The sequence below is a fragment of the Naegleria fowleri genome (assembly GCF_008403515.1).
Source record: "Naegleria fowleri strain ATCC 30894 chromosome Unknown tig44, whole genome shotgun sequence".
In the NCBI taxonomy this organism is placed as follows: Eukaryota; Heterolobosea; class Eutetramitea; order Acrasida; family Naegleriidae; genus Naegleria; species Naegleria fowleri.
Window position 1 is genome coordinate 528764 of NW_025407976.1, and position 20353 is coordinate 549116.

Consider the following 20353-nt stretch of genomic DNA (forward strand, 5'->3'; position numbering starts at 1 on the left):
GTGGTGCTGTGACTGGAAGGTGTCACTTGAAGCGAAGTTTTAAATTTGCGCTTTCTTGATTGTAATGATCACTTTTAGCGATCCGCTCAAGAACATCAAAGACACACAGCCGATTTTATTCGTTATGATAATCATAAATCTTCGCATTCTGAGAACACATGCGTCCTTAATATTTTCTTGTCATTAAAGGTTTGCCATAAAAGTTGTAAAGACTATCGAATCAGGTGTGCACTCTTGTCGTCATCTCCTTATGTATTCTATATTGACTTGAAACGATCTTCCATTCCTTACTTTTTAATAAACTTTCTCTTTTTCGTTTCAGGTTGTGGAACAGTGTCGGTGGCAGATGGTTCAATACTTCTCTTGCCTTCAGCAGCTGGAGAAAGCAACACACTGATGATTTCTGATTTCACACAAGGAATGTTGGGATATTTGGTTCTCAGCTTTTGAACCTCCTTTGATTTGTCAGTCGAGTAAAAGATATGGGTACAGGAGTCTCTTTCCAAATTCTGGACATCGGTTAAGATCTTACCTCCACCTGCTAAAATAATGTTGGCATAGGACTGATGAGCCTCCGCAAAATAGACAATTAGATTGGCAAATGGTTGTTGTTTGGTCTCTCTAATCCTAATAGCACTCGCAAAGTGAGAAGACAAATCACCCTCTTTAGCATCACGATATTGAAAAGGTTCTTCATCAAGCCACTGTTGCTGCTTGAAAGAATCAATCACGTATTCAGGTTTCAATATCCAACATCCTGATGCCACACAACAAAAGAATTTTTCAGTGGTCGATGGAGTTCCCATTATCAGGTGGGTGATTGAAGATGAGAATGTATCTTCAACTCTTCCTCCAAGATGTACAATACATGTTGCCAAATGAGACTTATCATTGACAGATGTCAAAAGAAATGTTTTTTGCTTTTTCTCATAGCTGGATTTCCAAAGATCTTTGTGACTTTCAGAATCGTGACAAACGATTTGAGTTTCAAGTTGCGTTGCATAGGGTGACGGTGAGTGGATTTGAGCGAGTTTGCTCAATTTTTCTTTCTTGAGTTTCATATCGTATTCAGCTCCAAAATCACTCATGCTATTTACGGAGCCACTATTTGAGTCCATTGGATCGTTCGAAATAAATATATTCGACTCTAGATTTTTCTTTGTAACAAAAGTTGTCTCGGGTGAGGGCTCGCTAAAAATGTCTGTATTCTTATTGGTTGTGTTCGTCTTCTTCTTTGGTAACAAGTCAAGTACTCTACTCTTAACGTTGCTTAGTGAGGTTATATTTACAGGTGTTGCGACAGTGAGAGGTTTTGATGGTGAAATAGTATCTCGTGCATTTTCATCAGTCAAAATTTCCATCTTTGTGGGAGTTATTTCTGTTTTGAAAGCTTCTTTCTGATCGGCTTTAGGAGTTGGAGCGTCAACTGGAATAGATACAGCAACATCATTGGCGTTTGCTGTTGTTGAGTTTGTAGTATTTGGCTCAGTTTTTCCAGTGGTAGATGTACTCGCAGTGGTGACAGTATTTGTAGTCATATTTTCTTTGTTTTCTGAAATAAGTAATTTAAAGTCACTTGGTGGAAGGAAGTATCCTGCTTTGTAACTCTCCATCAGCCAATATTTGGTAACAATGGGGATGTTGTTTTTCACTGCAAAGTGATACTTCTCAGAAGCATCTTCGCATACTAAAATAGTTGAAGTTTTTTTCAATGCTCCATTGTTTTTAGCTCCTAAAGCTTCAATAATTGCCGTGAGTAGAGGTTTATCCTCTTGATAACCGGAAATGACGACAATCACGTCTTCGTTCTTCATTGTTGTACCTTCTTCTTTCGAAGGAATTTTGTTAAATGCAAGTCTAAACGTAGGAAAATAGAGTATTGAGTCCTTCACGTTTTTCACAGAATTCGAATTTTCGCAATCTTTCAACCATGTTAAGGTTCTTATTTTTGGATTATTATCTCTAGCAGCCTTACTAGACTGTGGATATATTATAAAATCGGCTGATGTTTTCACAATTTTGCCTCCATTTCGTTCTATAATAATTTTAGCTTGTTGCTTATCTGTGCTTGATAATAGATCCGAAAGTTGGAGTGAGTAATTTGAGAAAATTTTCGTTGAATTCTTTTCGTTACTTGTTTCTGTAGACTGGGAAGCACGTTGAGACTTTAAAGCTTCTGCCAATTCTTCATCCGTCATGTCGAGCTCAATAAAATCTGTCTTTGACGTACTTGGAGATGTAGTAGTTGTTGATGTTATATCAGTGTTATTGTCATTGTTGTTGACGCTCTTGTTGTCATTATGAGAGTTAGTTTTGTATAAGTCTATTGATTGAATTTCCATGTTCTTGATAGAGTCTTTTAGCCACTTGAAAGGAACAACTGGCGGTTCGTAGCTCAATTTTTCCATTACAGAGCGAACCATGTCCGTTGTATCCATGGTTTCATCCACAATAATATAATTAATAGACGGTAATAGAGAAAAAGAGGCAATACCTCCGTAGTTTCTTATAGTTTTTCTCTAACCATTAAAATCATCGATTTGACAATTTAAAAATTTCAAATGGGCTTCTTGTTTGGTTTAAAAAACTTACCACCTCTGTTATGGAATGAGTAAATCCAATCAAGTAAAAAACAAGGCCATTGAGTAACGACATGTCGGCATCTTCTGTTGAAAATTGGGAGGCTGAAAAATCTGTTGTGTCCATAGGATCAATTTTGTTAATTTGTGTAGGTTGAACAGAGAGGTTAGGAAAAGGTTTTGTGCTAGTACTGGAGGTAGGAATGTCATCAATCTCAGACACCGCTTTTGCTTGATATCTTTGAAAAAGTGAAGCTATTTGGACTCTGTATGAACAATAAGGTGTCACAACTTACTTGGCCAAAATTTCTTTACATTTTTGTTTTTGTTTTTCCGTAAGAGAGGCCAGGAAATAATGAGATTCATCTTGGGCATACCCTAATTTTATAGAATCGTCGAGCCATTTGCTAGTTACCACGTTGATATCATTTTCTAATGCAAACTCAAATTTTTCAGATCCTGTTTTCTGCACGTGTGGTTAAATATTTAAAATTGTAAACATCCAAAGTTTTACAATATTGCCTACCTTTGCTATGAGATGAGTATATCCTGCAATCAGAGCAGGATTATATGTTGCTCCATTCAATTCACACATTCTTTTAATGTGGTTCCTCACTTCTTCTTTGAACCCAGTGACACAAATTTTACAGCCATATAATGGAGGTACTTTAAATTTTGAAATATCCAATAATTTTCCCTCTTTTGCTGATTCAATAAGCCAATCCTCTTTTACTATGGGAACATCATTTGCAATGGCCTGTCGATATTTATCAGTTCCGACTCTGGCAGCAACTAGAACATCCGTCCGAGTTTCAAAGTTATATTCCACAATTAATCCCAGCTTGGTTGCTTTATCTGCAAGTTCCCGCTATAATCATCATCACCATTATAACATTTCGTCCAAATATATATATTCATGATGATGATTATCATTATTAGTATGAGAATGAAAATGAACTAAATTTTGATATCCTACCTTTCTTTCGGAATTAAAAGCAGTAAAGCACACTTGTCGGATTTTACGAGAGTCCATTAAAGGCACGCGTCTGGTGATGAATATGTTTGAGCAATAAAGAGCAACAAAACAATTCACGTGCAACAACCAATTGAACGCAATCGTCGTCGTCGTCGTCGTGGAGAGGATGATGAATCAACAATATAAAAAATAATATTATTAATAAAAATCGTTAATTTTTTTTTCGAGTGTTCACTCGAAGATCTTTTGAACAAGTTTGTGATACCATGAAAAAAGTTTACAGGAGTTGTTGGACTGGTCTTTTCAAGTGATCATGCTAATGATCATTGTGATGATTCAAATACAGAGTTGGCATAGATCCAAACCGATAGTGAAATGACAAGCAGTGTAAACATGATGGAAGTGACTTTCTCAAAGGTGGTGGCACTTTCTGAACTACTACTTTCACTACTCGTGTCGATTGAATCACTTGTTGAAACACTTGCAATGGTTGGGATTCCATTCATGGGTGAAAGATGATTCGAATCCATCTCTCCGTTCAATGTCAATTGTTCGATCTGAGTTTTCAAATATTGCAATTCATTGCATGTTTCTTCCAAAGATTTTGAAATTTGTTTGTTCTCTCGAGCGAGAAGTGCATTTTCTGCTTGTAATTGTTTGATCATTTTCTGTTTTTGCAATTTCAAGAAGGTTTCTTGTTTCATTTGAGAAATGGTTTGTTCTTTTTCTTGAAGAGCCATTAAGAGATCGTTCATCACTGCTGCTGGTGCTTCAGAATTGTTAATGATTCCATTATTTAGTGAATGCTTGGTGTGATCAGAGGCTTCATCTTCATTCAATTCTCGTGTTGAAAGTGGATGTGAATATGAATTGATGAGCACAGATTTTCTAAAGAGCTCTTCTTGATGTTCAATGAGGAATTGACACACGTCACAGACCACTGAAATGGTTTCTTGTTGTCTCTTAATTTCAGATCGAATAGAAAGTCTCTTGAAACTATCCATGTGAACTCTTTCTGAATTATTCACTGTTGGAACAAAGAGTATATTTGGTCCAAGAACAATCGCCAAATTTCTTGATGACATTTTGTTGAGTGATACATTTTCTTCGACGCAACAAATGTCATGACAGAGGGTCATCAATTCAACCAAGACAGCTCGATTCACTTCAGGCAAGTCCAATAAAATTAACTTGGTTTTTTCTAACAAGTAACTTTCATTGTGTTCCTTATTTGAAAATAATTCAATAAGAGAGTCATACTTGTCTAAAAGTCAATAAACAATCTGGTAATCCTCGAAGATACGTCTTGATCATATCTGCTGCAATCATGACTCCGAAATGTGCTGGAATTTCAATACTCTTATTTACAAACATTTGAGGGAATGCCATAAATGTGTTAAACAATTTTGAGAGTTCCAATAATTTTCGTTTCGATCCAGCCTCTCGAAATATTCCTTGAGTTTTCAAACCTCCATGATCTCTCACATATTTCATACAAACTCTCAACAAGTATGGAATTTTCACAGGTTTCAATAATTCCTCATTCAATAAATCTCCCATTTGAATCTTTTGTGATTCAAGAGAGGAGTTCAACGATATGGAATTCGACATGAATTGAGAGTAATAATGCTCCGTATTGAATAAAGTTTCATTGAGACAAGTGGCGCTCAAAGAATTGTTCAACACTGTGACTCGAGAGGTTTCAATCGAGGGATGACATTCCAAAAACAAGAAATCACAACCACTTTCAAGAACTTGTTCGGGAAGTGAAGCAGTGATGGAAGGTGCCACTTGGGACAATAACTTGAAATTGATACTTTTCAATGATGATTTGTTGTTAGTAACAAAAGTATTAGTTGTTTTAGAGTGTTTGTTCATGAAGTGTTGACATTGAGATGAAACAATTTCGACTAAATGACTCATTCCTACTTACCATTCTCCACTATGACTGTAGACAGTTTCATTCATTTTCAATAATTTCTTTTTGATCTTTCCTTCAGTAATAGGAATAGGTGAAATCACAGCTACAACGTTTTCCAACGAATCTCCTCCATTCATCATGGCAGATGAAGCATTGGAATCAATGTTATTTCCTTCTATTTTTCTTCTCAATGCTGCACTCGATCGCTCGACCATTCCACTCAAAAAGTTTTTTCGAGAGCTCTTTGTTTTCACACTCCACAACATGAGAAGCACTTGTTGTTCCGATTCGAGAGAAGGTTGTGAAAGAATGGATTGATAATCGGATTGAGCAAATGTTTTAGAGATGGAACTTTCGGAGGACTTGGCTGGTAAAATGATTTCCAACTTGTCTTGAAGAGCGTCCAAGACATCGATGAATGTGACTTGTTTGGGAGAAATTGAAGAAGAAGAGAAGAGAGAATGCATATCGAGAGGGATGAGTTGGTTGGTACCAACTTGGACAATGACTTTGGGAAGTATTTGTGAGGAGGATGACGACATGGTTGCTTTTTTTTGGGAGTGAAAATTGCGAACCTATGAAAGATGAAAAGGTATTTACTTTTTGGAAAAGGCAACGATAGCATGACAAGAAGAGTCCCTTTTAGTTGAATGAACCTGTCACAACACAAGGTGATGAAACAAAAATAATGCCTTTGAACTAATTCATTTGGTACTAGTTGATGTTTAGCGAGGATGGATTTCTGAATTATGAAAAAAGCAATAATTCCTTAATAATGACAATAATACAATTATCAGAGATGATAATAATTTAATGTTGAAGATCAATAAATGAATTCTGTGATTACATGAAAATAATAAAAAGAAAGACAATTACTATAGAATTAAGGGAGAGGAAAATTTTGCTGGAAATACTGATAGCCTCTTGAATGCTGCAATCAGAACCACTCCATCCATAGAAACATAGACACTTCTCTTTAGAACAAACTCCACCTTTGCAATTATGAAGTCCACATTTGGTCGAAATAGAAGAACCTGTCGATGGAATATCACATGAATCCTTAGTAGAGGAAGACAAGTAGCAACGACACAATCCATTAAAACAGACTCCTCTATTAGCTTTCCATCCACATTCACTGTTGTAGAGAGGTCCAAGATTGGTTGTAACAGGGCATGGTGTTGGCGAGTCATTAAAGTAAGATGATGAAGAGTTTTGACTGAAATTCATAACTGCAGCCAAGTTCACAATACCCCATCCATAATTGTTGTCTGGAGCAGTAGCTTGGGATGCTGTCAACATGAATGCCTTTCTGACTTGATAAGGGGTCCAATTAGGATGCATTTGCAGGGTCAAAGCAACACAGCCAGCAACAATGGGAGTCGAAAAGCTAGTTCCAGAATTGATGGTATAGTCAGAGTCAGTGTTTGGAGAGACAACATTGGTTCTGCTTCCACGTGCACAAACCTCTGGCTTAATCCGTCCATCGTCTGAAGGGCCTCTGCTGCTAAAGCCTGAAATAAAATCACTAGAGTCTACAGATCCAACAGTGATTGAGTCAAATGCGTCTGCAGGAGTTGAAATACCTTCACTGCCCTCGTTGCCGGCTGCTAGAACCAACACTATTCCTTTATATCGAGAAGCAATGTTGACCACTCGGGTAAGGGGTGATGTGACACCATTGTAATTCTTCTTTGCATGTGAATACCAATCGGTGTAGCCAAGGGAGGCACTCAATACGTCGGCACCCATTCGTTCTCCCCACTCGACAGCAGCGATAAAGTTGTCTTCTTCAGCTGGAGTTTCAGATCTGACATCCTCAGTTTTTGCTAAAAGTACAGAAATGCCTGGTGCTACTCCCATAAAGTTATAAGGGTCATAACCTGCGAGTGCTGATAAGCATTGAGTTCCATGGTTCGCAACAGTTGGAGATTCGTTTTGTTCATTGTCTGTGTTGGTATCGCCATAAACAAAGTCATACTCTGCCACAAGCTTCAAATTTTTGAATGCTCTATGCTGTCGATGGAATCCACTGTCGCAAATGAGAACAGTAACACCTGTTCCATTTAAATGCGGATTTGATTCTAATATTGGAATAACATTAATTTGACTTAATTGCTCTTGTGCCAATCCATAAATTGAGTTTTGTGACGTTTTCCTGTGTGAGGATTTTGTAGTAATTATTGGCTCTTCCGATACTTGAGTTCGTTTTTTAAAACTCGCAACTTCTTCGATGTGTTGAACAAAATCCATATTTTGAATTTTGAGAACTTGGTCCTGTGTAACATCAGCCACACTAATAGCGTTCAACCAATTGCTTCTGACTCCAATTTTTTGATCAGGTCTCAGTATTGATTCAATTCTTTCAACATATTCTTCATGAATAGGAATGTCATGTACTGAATACAATGAAGACTCTGATAAATCCGATCTTTTTAAATTATTCTTGTTTCTGATTTCGAATTGTGCCAATTGTTTTCTTCTTCTTTCAAGAGATTTTTCAGTGATGGCCACATTTGTCGGATAGATCATGCTTGCTTCAGCCTCACCGACCGATCTACTATTCTTCTTACTCTTCAATGCCAACAATCTCTTTTGAATGATGACAGGTATTTGAGTAGAGGACTTTAAATTAGAAACTTCTTGTCCTTTATCCTTGAAATAAATCCAAATCTTGGCTTTGGTGAGATTCTCCACTTCCGATGCAAGTACACTTCTGTTGTTAGCGTTAGGAAACACACTCAGTAATGATATGAAAAGCAAACCAATGGATAACACCAATACAATCCCATTATATCGTTTATAGGTGATGAAACTGAGAAGAGGATGATGGAGCTGATCACGAGAAGAAAGCGACGAAGGAACTGTGGTTTGCATTTTTTATTCTGTTGTAAGAATCAGGTGTTGGGCACACCATCTTATTTTTTACCAACACTCTCGATTTGGACAAGGCAAGATAAAAAGGAAATACGTATTTTGAGGAAAGAGGCTTTTAAGAACAAAGATAATGGACTCGAGTCTCGACAATTGTGTGTTTGGATGTTGTTCATTCGTGTGTTCATCGCTTTGATCAAGACGAATGACCACGTGAAAGTGTTTGGATACAACCTTGTTCAAGTCACTTAAAGAACTTGGCCAATGGTGCTTACAATGCCATTTCGATATCCATGACATCGAGTTGAAGAATTTGAGTATTGAAAGGTGTTGGGTTTTCAAAAAATTGGCTTAACAGTGTTCCAAACGATGGATCCGTTCTTCCAAAATCGCCATTAATAAATTCTTTCACATAAGTGCCTGCACTGGTGGATAGATCGAGAACTAGAGTGTGAGCATTTAGAAATTCCACACACTTGATGGAGTGAATGATCTTCTTTCGGATGTGTAACGCTCTGCGGTGCAGTACTCTGAGAGGAGTTTTTTGTCCAATTTCCAAATCCTTAATGCCTTCAAGGAATGAGGTAATTCGTTGTTGTAAAGGCACACAATGATGGTCTTGGTTGCTTGGTGAAAGAGTAGCTTGATTCATCATGTCTGCTTCACACCAAACGACACATCTATAATTTTTCTTTTTCTCTTCGGCACCTGCTTTCATCTTTTGACAAATTGCATTGTCAAAGTGAATTTGGATGGTGTGGACTTGTATGGATCCATTCGCCAGTGTATTAATTGTGTTCTCAATTTCTTTCACTTGTTCATGGGTGAAGTGACACCTCCTTGGATTGTGAACGGCAAAAACAAATGGCCTGCCGTTTCCTAACATTCTTACGTTCTTGTCTTCTCTTCCTGAAGAATCAAATTTGTAAGAATCTGCTAGAGTATACTTCATAACGGGCTCTCCAATGTAGGTATCTACACTTCTGGTACTTTGTTCGTCATCCTTCGATCCTCTCATAACCCATGGTGATTGGGGCAGTCCACGTTCTAACTTTCGGTAATATCCTGATATGTACACCACCAAATGAAGGCCGGTTACAGAGAGAAACTGCTTATCACATTCAATAGATGCAGTCGAGTTCAAGTCTGATAAATCTGACCGCCAACAATCTGGAATTTCAGTTTGAATGACGCTCTCCAATTGTTCCAACGTGTTCATTTTCAACACCATTTGCAAATTTAAATTATTGTTACGGTCATTCTTATTCTTTTTTCTCTTTTTTTTCATTGGGGACAGCTTATCATCCTCAGGTTGTGGCGTTTCAGAATTTGCTTTCAATAAATACTCGTCATTTAATTTAATTTCAATTAAAAGAGGAGCAGATTGTGGATTCGCTCTCAATGAGTCATCTCCAATTTTACTCCTCATCATCTTTTCAAAAATGTCTGAAACGGTCGTTTTCAGTAATCTCTTTCTGTCCAAAGGGGGTTGAGATTGCAATAATTGTTGTACTTTTTGTGAGGTCACTTGCTTGGAGAGTAAAAATTTAAAGCAATGTTCTCTCATTTGAAAGTGAGGAGAATACAATAGAGAGACATGAAATTCTTTCAAAAATTGTGTTTCATATTGATTATAAACCTTTTCCATCTCTAAGGGTAATCGATGATGCAAGTATTCATCTTGAAAAGCTCCAAAACAAATTTTACATCGACTTGTTAACAGTTTTAAAATCGGTTCATTTTCATGTTTGCACTCGTCGTCCGAGCTTGCTTTCGGTGATGATGATGTTTGATGATCATCGAAGCAATCCATTTTGACACTTCCTAGCAAGACCTGCACTAACTGTGCTTCTTTTTTTGAATACATAGAAATATTCATTTTGAATAAATCTAAATAAGACAAAGCACAACGTAGACAACAGCCTAACTGGGCTGCCTTTTCAATAATTTGTTTGATATCAGCATCAGGAAGAGTCGTCATTTTTTTTAATAATTGTTTGAAATTATTTGGATTGAATGCTTCATAAAACTCAATTCTGATAACATTAGGTCAAATCATCTGGGTCAAACGGATCTTCATTCTCTTCATCTGAATGATCTTTCACAATAAGTCGGTCAATATCCTTCGATATTTCCTCACCATCTTGTTCTTCTTCTGACTCGACTTTTTCATCATCATCAAGCAATATGTTTTTCTTTGTGTTTGTTCTGGTGGATGGTCTTAGAGACACGCCAGCACTTCCTCTCATGTTGGCAGATATTTTCAATTTCATTGCCAATTTATAAACCTCTCTTTCAAGATATTTCAATTGATTATTGGTTTTTGCTTTCTCGAGCAAATTTTCATCCATTCGATCGAATGCTTCTAAAAACTCAATGCTAATGTCGCATTCTGGTGACGACAAATAATCACTCTCCTCATTTGAAAATTTCTTATGAAATTCATCTGCCCTTACATAGTCATCCATCATCAAGCAAATTAGAACGATAGAGGTGCAGGTTTTACAAAGTCCATCTTTTTGATTTAGGTCTTTGTAACCTTTCATCATTTCAAACGCGTTTTGGATGGCTTCTTCATAAAGAGATTTTTGAAGAAGAAAACTATTGAACGATCGAAATGTGTTCATCGCGTTATGATATCCACTTGTTGAAATTGATTCAAGAGCCGTTTTGTATAATTCAACGGCTTGAGTCAATGCTCCCGACTCTGCCATCACTTTTGCTGCTTTAACCAGGGCCTCTCCAGCTCTGTTTCCTTTCCCATCATTAACATACATTTGAAATGCTTTACTGTACAAATCTGTTGCCTTATCAAATTCTTTAAGGTCTTTACATAAAGCGGCTGCATTCTCAAACGCTGATCCCGATTTGTAATATCTGAATAATACAGTTTTTTACATGCACTTCCAATATACCAGAAAACCTGCTCATTCAACTTACATGCCACATTTACCGAAACATTCTCCACATTGAGAAAAACATTGAATAGCCTTCGCCGGTTGTTTTAATTGCTTGTAAATTAAGCCTGCTTTCTCAAAGGCAACGGCCGCCGAATCATAATCAGGCTTAAAAAAATTCAATAAACTCTTGGAGGAACTGTTCATTCCATAACAAATAGGAAAAGAAATTTCATATTCTTCCATCGATTTGAAATACAATGATTAAGGACCACCTACTATTTCTTCCCCTCTTTCTCTAACGAGAGAGCTTCCTTCTCCTTTTCGCTGTTGCTCATTTTTATTTTAAGATTTGGTATTTAAAAAATGTCTAAAGGAAGAGGTTGTTCTTCCGAAGAGAAGATTGATCCATGTTTTTCTCTTGAACTGCCTCCTGGTCCCTTTCCATTCAATACCAAATATGATCCAATTGTCTCTGGATTTGAAGAAACTATTCAGGCCATCCAGAAAAAATTACAGAACTCAACACAAGTAGATCAAACCACCAGCAACGGAAGACCGTTATCGGGAGGATCAAGTGTGATCATGGTTGTCAGTTCGGGAAATAACACTCTCACTATTTATGATTGTTATAATATTTCGATCAAACAAGTCATGGCTTCAGAGGAACGAACATTTATTTTGACGACAGAGGGAGATGTTTATCATTGTTTTGCTGGAGAACCTTTTCAAAAACTCGACATTCCTGATCCAATTGAAATGATGACATCACGTCGCCATTTATTACTTGTAGCAAAAGACAAGAGTGTTTATTTCAATGATTCTTTTAATATGGCATCGGACAAACTTGCCAAGTGGAAAACAAATGATTATCCTTGGCCAAAAGATAAAGAATATCCAGTAGATGTATCAGCAGGCTCAACACATTTATTAATACTTACCAATGTTGGAAATGTTTATGGATATGGACAAAATTGTAAGTCAAACTATGAGCGCAAAGTGACAATTTGATCGAGTGTCACTGTATGATTTATGGTGATGAATTTAATACACACCCTCATTACAAACTGAAAGATGGTCAAATAGGATTCCCATATGGAAATAATCCTTATACAACTGCTTGGCACAAATCTGACACTTTACATGTTACTGGAAAAATTATTAGAATTTTCACGACGTATAACACAAGTTTTATTTTGACAGACGAAGGGAAATTATACGCATGTGGTGATCGGTCTTATGGTGCTTCGGGATTGGCGAGTGAATCAGGTGCTCTACTTCACCGTTGGACTCTACTTTCAAATATTTCACATGAATTTGTGACAGGTCAGTTTCTTTTCGAATGTGAGTCTTAATGACAATCGTCTTAATATTCATTTTAGTAGATGTGAGAACTGGATTGTTCTTTGTTGCTGTTCTGTGCAGGTCGTCCAAAATTTATGTGTTTGGGTATTTCAACTTCTATCAATTTGGACGAAACAGTTCAACAAACTCGGGTGTAAATAGTACACCAATACTTTTGGATACTTTTGAGATATCAAAGATTGCAGATATCGTTTGTGGAGGCTACAACTCTATGATTTTAACGAGTAAGTTTGTGGACCAACATTGTCGAATTATCCGATTAGTGACTTCCTGAATTTGGTTTCACTTGAAATTTTGGTCAACAGAAAACAAAGAAGTGTATATTGGTGGTATGGGTAGAAGTGCATTAAACGCGAGCAACTCGGGTGAATACTCCAAGTTGGAATGGTCCCGACTTTTAAGACAAATTTACACAGGCTGTACTTTTAGTAATTCTAAGGTCTCCATGAATATGGGAAACACCTTTTACGCATTGTACATTTCAACAGACACATCCATTACAAAATTGTTCAATTTTAGAAATATTTGGAAAGTTGCAGATGTATTTTTTCGTTTTGACTGACTCGAATCAATGTTGCTATGAAGAGATGAGTTGACATGAGAGTTGCATGACATTGGAGAATAAAGTAGTCATATTTCTTCGATTTTACTTGTTGGGTTAAACAGGAACAACTTTCAACACCAGGTCCATTCACTATGATTTTCCATACCCAACTCTCGACACCAAGCTTTTGCTTTTTTCGAAAACTCCTTGGTCACAAAAGATATTACTTGTTTTTCTTTGTTGGGATTGATGTGCAATAGTCTTCCCATCCTTTCGGTAAATACCACCTTATTCTCTGGAAAGTCATAATTGACAACAAGCCCAAGATGCGATATCGATAACCCTCGTGCCATTGTGTCCGTACAAATAAGAATTCTACAAACGCCTTTTCTAAAGTCGCGAACGGTTTTCTGTCTATCCGCATCGTCCATGTCACCATGTGTTACCAAAGAATAAAATCCAAAATCTCTCAATTCCTGGCTCAGGCGCTCTGTGTTTCTTCTCGAATTACAAAAAATCATAATTGATACATCAGTATGGTCTATTATAATCTCCTTAATGAGCGTCAACTTTTCTTCCTCATACAACAAATCAAGGAATTGATGTTTGTGTGGGAGGTTTTCTGTTAACATCGGCAATCTCAAGACTTTGAAACTTCCAAGCATTTGTCCAATTCTCATGACAACTTTTTGCGGAAATACTGAAGAAATTAGCACACTCTGACAAGTGGCGGGTAGTCTCTTAAAGATAACATTGAGATCATTGTCGAATTCTCCAGCACATAGCTGATCCGACCCCTCCAATATCACTATCTTTACATGAGATAGCTCCATATATGTTTTTGCCTTATGAGCTATTCTTCCTGGAGTTCCAATAATAATTCGATAAGATTTGGCAAACTCCATTGTATAGTATGTAATTAATCCACCTGTACTGGTGCCTATCGTTATATCTTTCATATACTCACACAGGGAGGTGAAAAATAGTTGAACTTGAATGGCCATGTCTCGTGTGGGGCAAATGACCAAACATTGTACTTGATCCGGTGGAGCTGCTTTGGAATCATCTAAACCCTTGTGTAGCACTCCAATAATGGACGCAATGGTTTTACCTGAGGCGCAAGGACCTTCAATTAGTACATTTTTGTTGCCACTCTCACAAATGGCTTGAATAATTTGTTTTTGAAATTGTGTTAAATATTCAATACCCCAACCATAAATACCACGTTGAAGATTTTCCTCAAATTGATCAATGAAATCATCATTTCGATCTGTTCGATCAAGTGATGATGATATTTCACTGAATATGGATCCTTCTTTTTGGTTCTTTGTGTCGGAAAAGTATTGTGCTAACTGATTATTTTGAAAAGCTTGTGAAAAAACAAAAGGGTCTGAATTTCTAAGTGCTTTTGATGCGAATGCAATGGCCAAACCATTCTCTCTCACTGCAGCAATAACTAAATCTCTATCGTTGTGATGTGTTCGTTTTAAATACCTTAAATTAATTCCATTTGTTTCAACTGCGAAACGAATTAATTTTTCATCATTTCTAATATGATTTGGTAATTCATCAAGCGTGATAATTTTGTGTTTCATTAATTCACGATATTCACGTTGTTTCAATTGGTTAAACCAACTCATGACAACATAACCTTGCTTGTAATTTGCAACAAAATATTCCAAAAACAGTTTAGGATTGTCAGACAGAACATTTTCCTGATAGATACAATTGTTAGGATAACTCCTCAACAGTTCTGTGAGAACAGAAAGCTTACTCTGATCTTTAAGGTAACCAAAATTGGAAACCCATTTTTTCAAGGTACCAACCACAAGTGTTTCCATTCTGTTGGCTTTAAATATTGACTCTACCACAAAATTTTGCGACTCGAGATGGTGATAGATCACTTTCACATGTCTTTCAACCTCAAGCTCTCCCTTTCCTTCTCTATTATTCAGTACCACTAAATATTTGTCATTTTTCCTTGGTTGATATTCACCAATCACGACACAGTCTCGTCCTCTTCTTACTTTCCATTGTGGTATTGGAGAAATACACATGAATGGGTGCAATACAAAACTGTTGAGATTGGGAATATACGGAATAGCTTCATTCCTTGGATAAATCTTGGAATGTTTCATGTACACCCGAACATGAAATGGAATTTTAAAGTTCAATGCTTTTTCAATATTTTCTAATTGTTTCAAAATTAATTTCTCATCACGATCATCATCACGACATTTATCGAGTGCTTTAAGAATACTTTTATGAAGAGCCTTCTCATCAAATTGTAATCGTTCAATCATTTCCCGTTCTTCCACTTCATTACACGCTTGGTGGAAAGTAAGAGACACTTGTTCAGAGCTCTTCCGATCCCATTCAGGCAAGAATGTCAAGATGATTTCAATAATTTCCTTCAAATGAAAAATGGCCATTTTTTTCATGCCTTTCCACAAAGATCTAATGAGTCATTATTATTAATAGATGAGAAGGTTAAATGCCATTGAAAAGAGCTTCCTAAAGTTGTTTTTTCCATTGAGATGAGATATTTTCGAAAACCAAGGTTTTAGGAGCTATATTTTGTTGATTTGAATGTCATATCGTTAATAATATCGAAGGACACTCCAAGTGACATTTCTTTAGAAGAAAACATCAAAATCATGCAAAAAAATGATCCGATTTGTTTCTGCGAGCAAAAAGTGTTGTCGCGGTCTGCAGCAAGAAGGATTCCGTTCAATCAAAAACATCAACAACAGATTTTCAATAACGAATAGTTTTTGTGGAAAATCCTTCGGAAGAATTGATGTAAATTATGAGTGGAGCAACAAACAAATGTTCGGAAGAATGATGACAGACTCATCAGCCTTTTACTCAACGAATTTCAAATCTTGTGCCAATATTGATCATAAATTGGACAAAAAGGTGGACCACAACGAAAACGTGAGTCTATCCAATAAGGAATCTCACAGTCAATCTATTTCGGAAGGACAAGCATTGTCGGATCAAAGCAAAAAGACCCCTTCACTCTCGGTGATAAAAAAGTTAATTAATCTTGCAAAACCGGAATCAAAATTATTAGCAATTGGACTGGCATGTCTTGCCGTCAGTGCAGCGGTGTCCCTAATTATGCCAATAGGTATCGGTAGACTTGTTGACACGCTTTCATTACCTCCTGAGCAAGCAATGAATCAATTGAAATTAATTGGTTATGGACTTACTGGAATGTTCGTAGTCTCAGGTGCAGCTGTAATTGGACGATATGCTGCTGTACAGACTGCAGGCCAAAAAATTCAAAAACGATTGCGTAAAAAGTTATTCGACTCCTATATGAGACAAGATATTGAGTTTTTTGACAAGACCAAAACAGGCGAATTGGTGAATAGACTTTCAACAGATGTAGAAGTTGTAAGCGAAACAATTACACACACTATAATTTCTGGCGTACGTTCGCTCGTAGAAGCAACTGGAGGTATAATTTTATTATGTGTGTTGAGCTTTAAATTGACTGGAGTAGCGGTTTCAATTTTTCCATTATTAGGAATTGGAGCAGTGGTCTATGGTAAATATGTAAAAAAGCTATCAAAGAATTATTTGGATGAATTAGCCAAAGCAACAGCATTCGCACAAGAGAGAATTTCCAACATTCGTACAGTGAGATTGTTTTCCGCTGAGAAGAAAGAAGTGAAAAATTATGAAGAAAAAATTGATCACGTATTCAAATCTGGTCGACAACTGGGCATTGCCCGAGGTGTATTCTATTCTGCGGTGAATTTTGGAGCCAACATGTCAATGCTTGCTGTTTTGGCACTGGGAGGTTTTGATGTCATTAACGGAGTTCTTACTGTTGGACAACTTACAAGCTTCTTATTATATTCAATTTACGTTGGCGTTTCCTTTACAAACCTGAGCCAAGTTTATGGGGATGTAATGAAAGCTATGGGCTCTAGTGAACGAATTTTTGAGCTTATGCACCAAAAACCCCACATTGAATTTAGCAGAGATCATGGAAAGAGACTCGAACAAGTGATTGGAGCTATCTCTTTTGAAAATGTAACATTCTCTTATCCTCAAAGAAGGGAAGTTCAAGTTTTGAAAAACTTCAATTTACAGATCAAACCAGGAGATGTGGTGGCTTGCGTTGGAGCGAGTGGAAGCGGAAAGTCAACAATTCTTGCTTTACTGAGCAGATTTTATGATGTTGATCAAGGTAAAATTACTATCGATGGTGTTGACATTCGAGAACTTGATGCCACCTGGCTAAGAACACACATTGGAGTGGTCAGCCAAGATCCAGTTTTATTCGACATGAGTATAGAAGACAATATTAGATATGGAATTCCAGAAGGGGTAGAGGTGACAAAGGAACAAATTATTGAGGCAGCCAAAAAGTCTAATTGGTATGTTTTTCGTTATATATGTTGATGTTGTATTTGTGTATTTAATGATTCTGTATCGTACTTTTTGAAACTATTCGATTAGCCATGAATTTATAATGTCTTTCCCTGATGGATATGCCACAAAAATTGGTGAACGAGGATCTGCCCTTTCGGGAGGTCAAAGACAGCGAATAAGCATTTGTCGTGCCATCTTGTTAAATCCAAAAATTCTTGCTCTTGATGAAGGTACGTGACAAATCGTGTTTATTATTATTCACAAATTTTTCCTCAATTCACATCATCGTAACAATAGCCACATCTGCTTTGGACAGTGAAAGCGAGCATTTGGTTTCCAAAGCTCTCGAAGAAGTCATGGCTGACAGAACTGTCATTATCATTGCTCATAGATTAAGTACTATTAAGAATGCAAATTATGTTGTTGTTTTAGACGAAGGAATGATCAAGGAAGTTGGTACTCATGAAGAGCTTCTTCAAAACGATAAGGATGGTATCTATCATCGACTTGTGACAAGACAAATAGTGGCAATGAAAAATTAAAGAGTTACGAGTTGTCAAAAGAATTTTTGAGATTAAATTAAGATCATCATGGATGACGATCCTCGTTCACGCACAACAATTGCCGTTTGAACTTTGCTTTTTTTCACTGAATACAAAAAGTTGGTCCTGTTGAATTTATTAAAGTTCTGAGCTCTATTCCTTATCCACAAAAATAGGTGTACACGATGAATGACAAACTGTCCATGATTCTCATGGTTTATGCAACGGTCGTTATCTTTCAAACTAGGTCATCTTGAATTTTGAACTTGACGTGTCTCCTTCACCAATTTACTCATCATTATTCTCGTAGAAGCAGTGTTTTATATTGCAGCTTACTGAAAAAAAAAAGAATGTTTTTGATTAGGTAGGTCGAAGGTATTGGTAGATTTCCTCATCTTGATCAATCCTTAATATTATTCTTTCCAACAACCAATCAATGTGACATGACAATCGAAATTTCCTTTTTTCACAACTTCACACGGTGTTGAAGGTGTATTGTGCTGGAAAGAAATTCAAACCTTAAAACACTTTTGGTCTTCCATAACGAAAAGTTTGCCATTACCATAATTGACACATTACTTAAAGTAGGAGATCCACTTGAAATTAACTTTTCACAAGAGGAATTTCCTATCAACATGTTTCACGAAATTGAGGCTTATTGTCTCGATGCCTTCTGTCAAGGCTGTTCCGTTCAAATGAATACAAATTGAATAGTTCTTCTTTGTTCTCGAATGGTGAGAACATTTTGCCATAATTCAGGACCTCGAGACGGTATTTCAATCCAGACCTGTTGTTGTCTTCTTTATTTCCGTGCACCGAGATCTTTCTCTTGATTGTTCAACAATTTTTTCAAAGAAGAGAATTTTTTTTGTTGTTGAAAAAATTCACAATAACTCACAGCACACACCATCATGCCAGCCCAAAAGTTCAATTTTAACTTTGCTCCTGCTGAAGAGGAAGACTACGATGAAGAAGGAGAAGTTGAAGAAGAAATGATCGGTGTAAGTATTGTACCGCAATCATGTCTGTATGGTTTGATGTAACAAAGGGACTTTTATTGTTGCTTTCGGCTTAACGGTTTTTATGAATTCCAAATTAAATTGATATTATTGGTGAAAATATTTTCATCATCATCACCACATAACAACAACAACAACAATACTACTACTATTCATCATGTGAACCTTTAAATGACTAAATAGCACCCAATGCTCATGAGAAAGGCTACCGAAGAAGAATTAAAGAAAATTGAAGAAAAGGAGCTTGCCAACTATCCATCCAAGACTCAAAAGGTGATTGGTGTTCTCAAGAATCTTCAACAAGAGTACACGAATTTGGAGGACGAATTCGAGAAGGAATACCAAAAACTCAGAGAAAAGTACAATGCTCTTCAAGCTCCAATCCTTGTCAGAAGAAACGAAATCGTTACCGGTGAGAAGGACGCCACTGAAGAGGAATTGTCCAAGGTTACTTTGCCTGAAGTTACAACTGAAAAGGCGGAAGACCTTAAGGGCATTCCAGATTTCTGGTACAAGGTTTTGATCCACTCTGAAATTAGATCTGAATGGATTCAAGAGGAAGACTTGGAAGCTCTCAAGTATTTGAAGAACATTGTGATTGAAGAATTTGGTGCCAAACCAAAGGAAGCAGCAGCAACTACCGAGGAGAAGAAGCCAGAAGAGGAGGAAGAAGAAATTGACTTCAAGTCCAATCCTGGATTCAAGATCATCTTCCAATTCAATGAAAATCCATTCTTCTCCAACGAATCTTTGGTCAAGACCTACTATTATGAAGATGCTGATTCCGAAGACATTGCTGCCAGTGAAGGAACTGAAATTCAATGGAAGGAAGACAAGGATTTGACTGTCAAGATCACCACCAAGAAACAAAAGCACAAGTCTGGTACTAGAACCAGAACAATTCAAGTTAAGGAACCAAAGGATTCCTTCTTCAACTTCTTCAAGAATCTTGAGGAAGAGGTCCAAAAGGAAGAAAATGAAGAGAATATGATGCTTCAAGAATTGTTGGAGAATGAAGCTGAATTTGGTGACCTTTTCAAGGATAGAATCATTCCTAATGCTGTTAAATATTTCTTGAATACTGCTCTTCCAGAAGAGGGTGATTTTTCAACTATTCCAGAAGTTACTGACATGATTACTGCTCAAGTCAATGCTGCTCAAGAAGGAACAGAGCCACCAAAGCAAGAATGCAAGCAACAATAAATTGTGTGCCAATAATTTATTAATGAGCAACTGTGAATGTTTGTTTG

General features: G+C 36.8%; 10 protein-coding genes across 10 annotated transcripts; 3 read left to right on the forward strand and 7 right to left on the reverse strand.

Annotated features, from left to right (window-relative positions):
- Positions 1 to 287: 287 nt before the first annotated feature.
- On the reverse strand, positions 288 to 3612 carry FDP41_005570 (uncharacterized protein; the record flags this gene model as incomplete). Its single annotated transcript, XM_044709109.1, has 5 exons — positions 288 to 2519; positions 2593 to 2818; positions 2876 to 3045; positions 3106 to 3447; positions 3556 to 3612. The coding sequence occupies 5 exons, from the start codon at positions 3610 to 3612 to the stop codon at positions 288 to 290; spliced, it is 3027 nt and encodes a 1008-aa protein (XP_044560289.1).
- Positions 3613 to 3878: 266 nt separating this feature from the next.
- On the reverse strand, positions 3879 to 4640 carry FDP41_005571 (uncharacterized protein; the record flags this gene model as incomplete). The annotated part of the gene is made up of 1 exon (XM_044709110.1): positions 3879 to 4640. One exon carries the CDS (start codon positions 4638 to 4640, stop codon positions 3879 to 3881), a length of 762 nt encoding a protein of 253 aa, XP_044560290.1.
- A 169-nt stretch (positions 4641 to 4809) lies between these two features.
- FDP41_005572 (uncharacterized protein) lies at positions 4810 to 6018 on the reverse strand (the record flags this gene model as incomplete). The annotated part of the gene is made up of 2 exons (XM_044709111.1): positions 4810 to 5371; positions 5489 to 6018. The coding sequence occupies 2 exons, from the start codon at positions 6016 to 6018 to the stop codon at positions 4810 to 4812; spliced, it is 1092 nt and encodes a 363-aa protein (XP_044560291.1).
- Positions 6019 to 6319: 301 nt separating this feature from the next.
- On the reverse strand, positions 6320 to 8350 carry FDP41_005573 (uncharacterized protein; the record flags this gene model as incomplete). Its single annotated transcript, XM_044709112.1, has 1 exon — positions 6320 to 8350. The coding sequence occupies one exon, from the start codon at positions 8348 to 8350 to the stop codon at positions 6320 to 6322; it is 2031 nt and encodes a 676-aa protein (XP_044560292.1).
- Positions 8351 to 8618: 268 nt separating this feature from the next.
- Positions 8619 to 10328, reverse strand: FDP41_005574 (uncharacterized protein; the record flags this gene model as incomplete). The annotated part of the gene is made up of 1 exon (XM_044709113.1): positions 8619 to 10328. The coding sequence occupies one exon, from the start codon at positions 10326 to 10328 to the stop codon at positions 8619 to 8621; it is 1710 nt and encodes a 569-aa protein (XP_044560293.1).
- A 64-nt stretch (positions 10329 to 10392) lies between these two features.
- On the reverse strand, positions 10393 to 11582 carry FDP41_005575 (uncharacterized protein; the record flags this gene model as incomplete). The annotated part of the gene is made up of 3 exons (XM_044709114.1): positions 10393 to 11224; positions 11288 to 11443; positions 11524 to 11582. 3 exons carry the CDS (start codon positions 11580 to 11582, stop codon positions 10393 to 10395), a joined length of 1047 nt encoding a protein of 348 aa, XP_044560294.1.
- A 28-nt stretch (positions 11583 to 11610) lies between these two features.
- Positions 11611 to 13171, forward strand: FDP41_005576 (uncharacterized protein; the record flags this gene model as incomplete). The annotated part of the gene is made up of 4 exons (XM_044709115.1): positions 11611 to 12220; positions 12319 to 12570; positions 12630 to 12833; positions 12915 to 13171. The coding sequence occupies 4 exons, from the start codon at positions 11611 to 11613 to the stop codon at positions 13169 to 13171; spliced, it is 1323 nt and encodes a 440-aa protein (XP_044560295.1).
- A 113-nt stretch (positions 13172 to 13284) lies between these two features.
- On the reverse strand, positions 13285 to 15585 carry FDP41_005577 (uncharacterized protein; the record flags this gene model as incomplete). Its single annotated transcript, XM_044709116.1, has 1 exon — positions 13285 to 15585. The coding sequence occupies one exon, from the start codon at positions 15583 to 15585 to the stop codon at positions 13285 to 13287; it is 2301 nt and encodes a 766-aa protein (XP_044560296.1).
- A 235-nt stretch (positions 15586 to 15820) lies between these two features.
- Positions 15821 to 18084, forward strand: FDP41_005578 (uncharacterized protein; the record flags this gene model as incomplete). The annotated part of the gene is made up of 3 exons (XM_044709117.1): positions 15821 to 17547; positions 17630 to 17772; positions 17840 to 18084. The coding sequence occupies 3 exons, from the start codon at positions 15821 to 15823 to the stop codon at positions 18082 to 18084; spliced, it is 2115 nt and encodes a 704-aa protein (XP_044560297.1).
- Positions 18085 to 18995: 911 nt separating this feature from the next.
- On the forward strand, positions 18996 to 20306 carry FDP41_005579 (uncharacterized protein; the record flags this gene model as incomplete). The annotated part of the gene is made up of 2 exons (XM_044709118.1): positions 18996 to 19085; positions 19287 to 20306. 2 exons carry the CDS (start codon positions 18996 to 18998, stop codon positions 20304 to 20306), a joined length of 1110 nt encoding a protein of 369 aa, XP_044560298.1.
- Between the last annotated feature and the right edge of the window lie 47 nt (positions 20307 to 20353).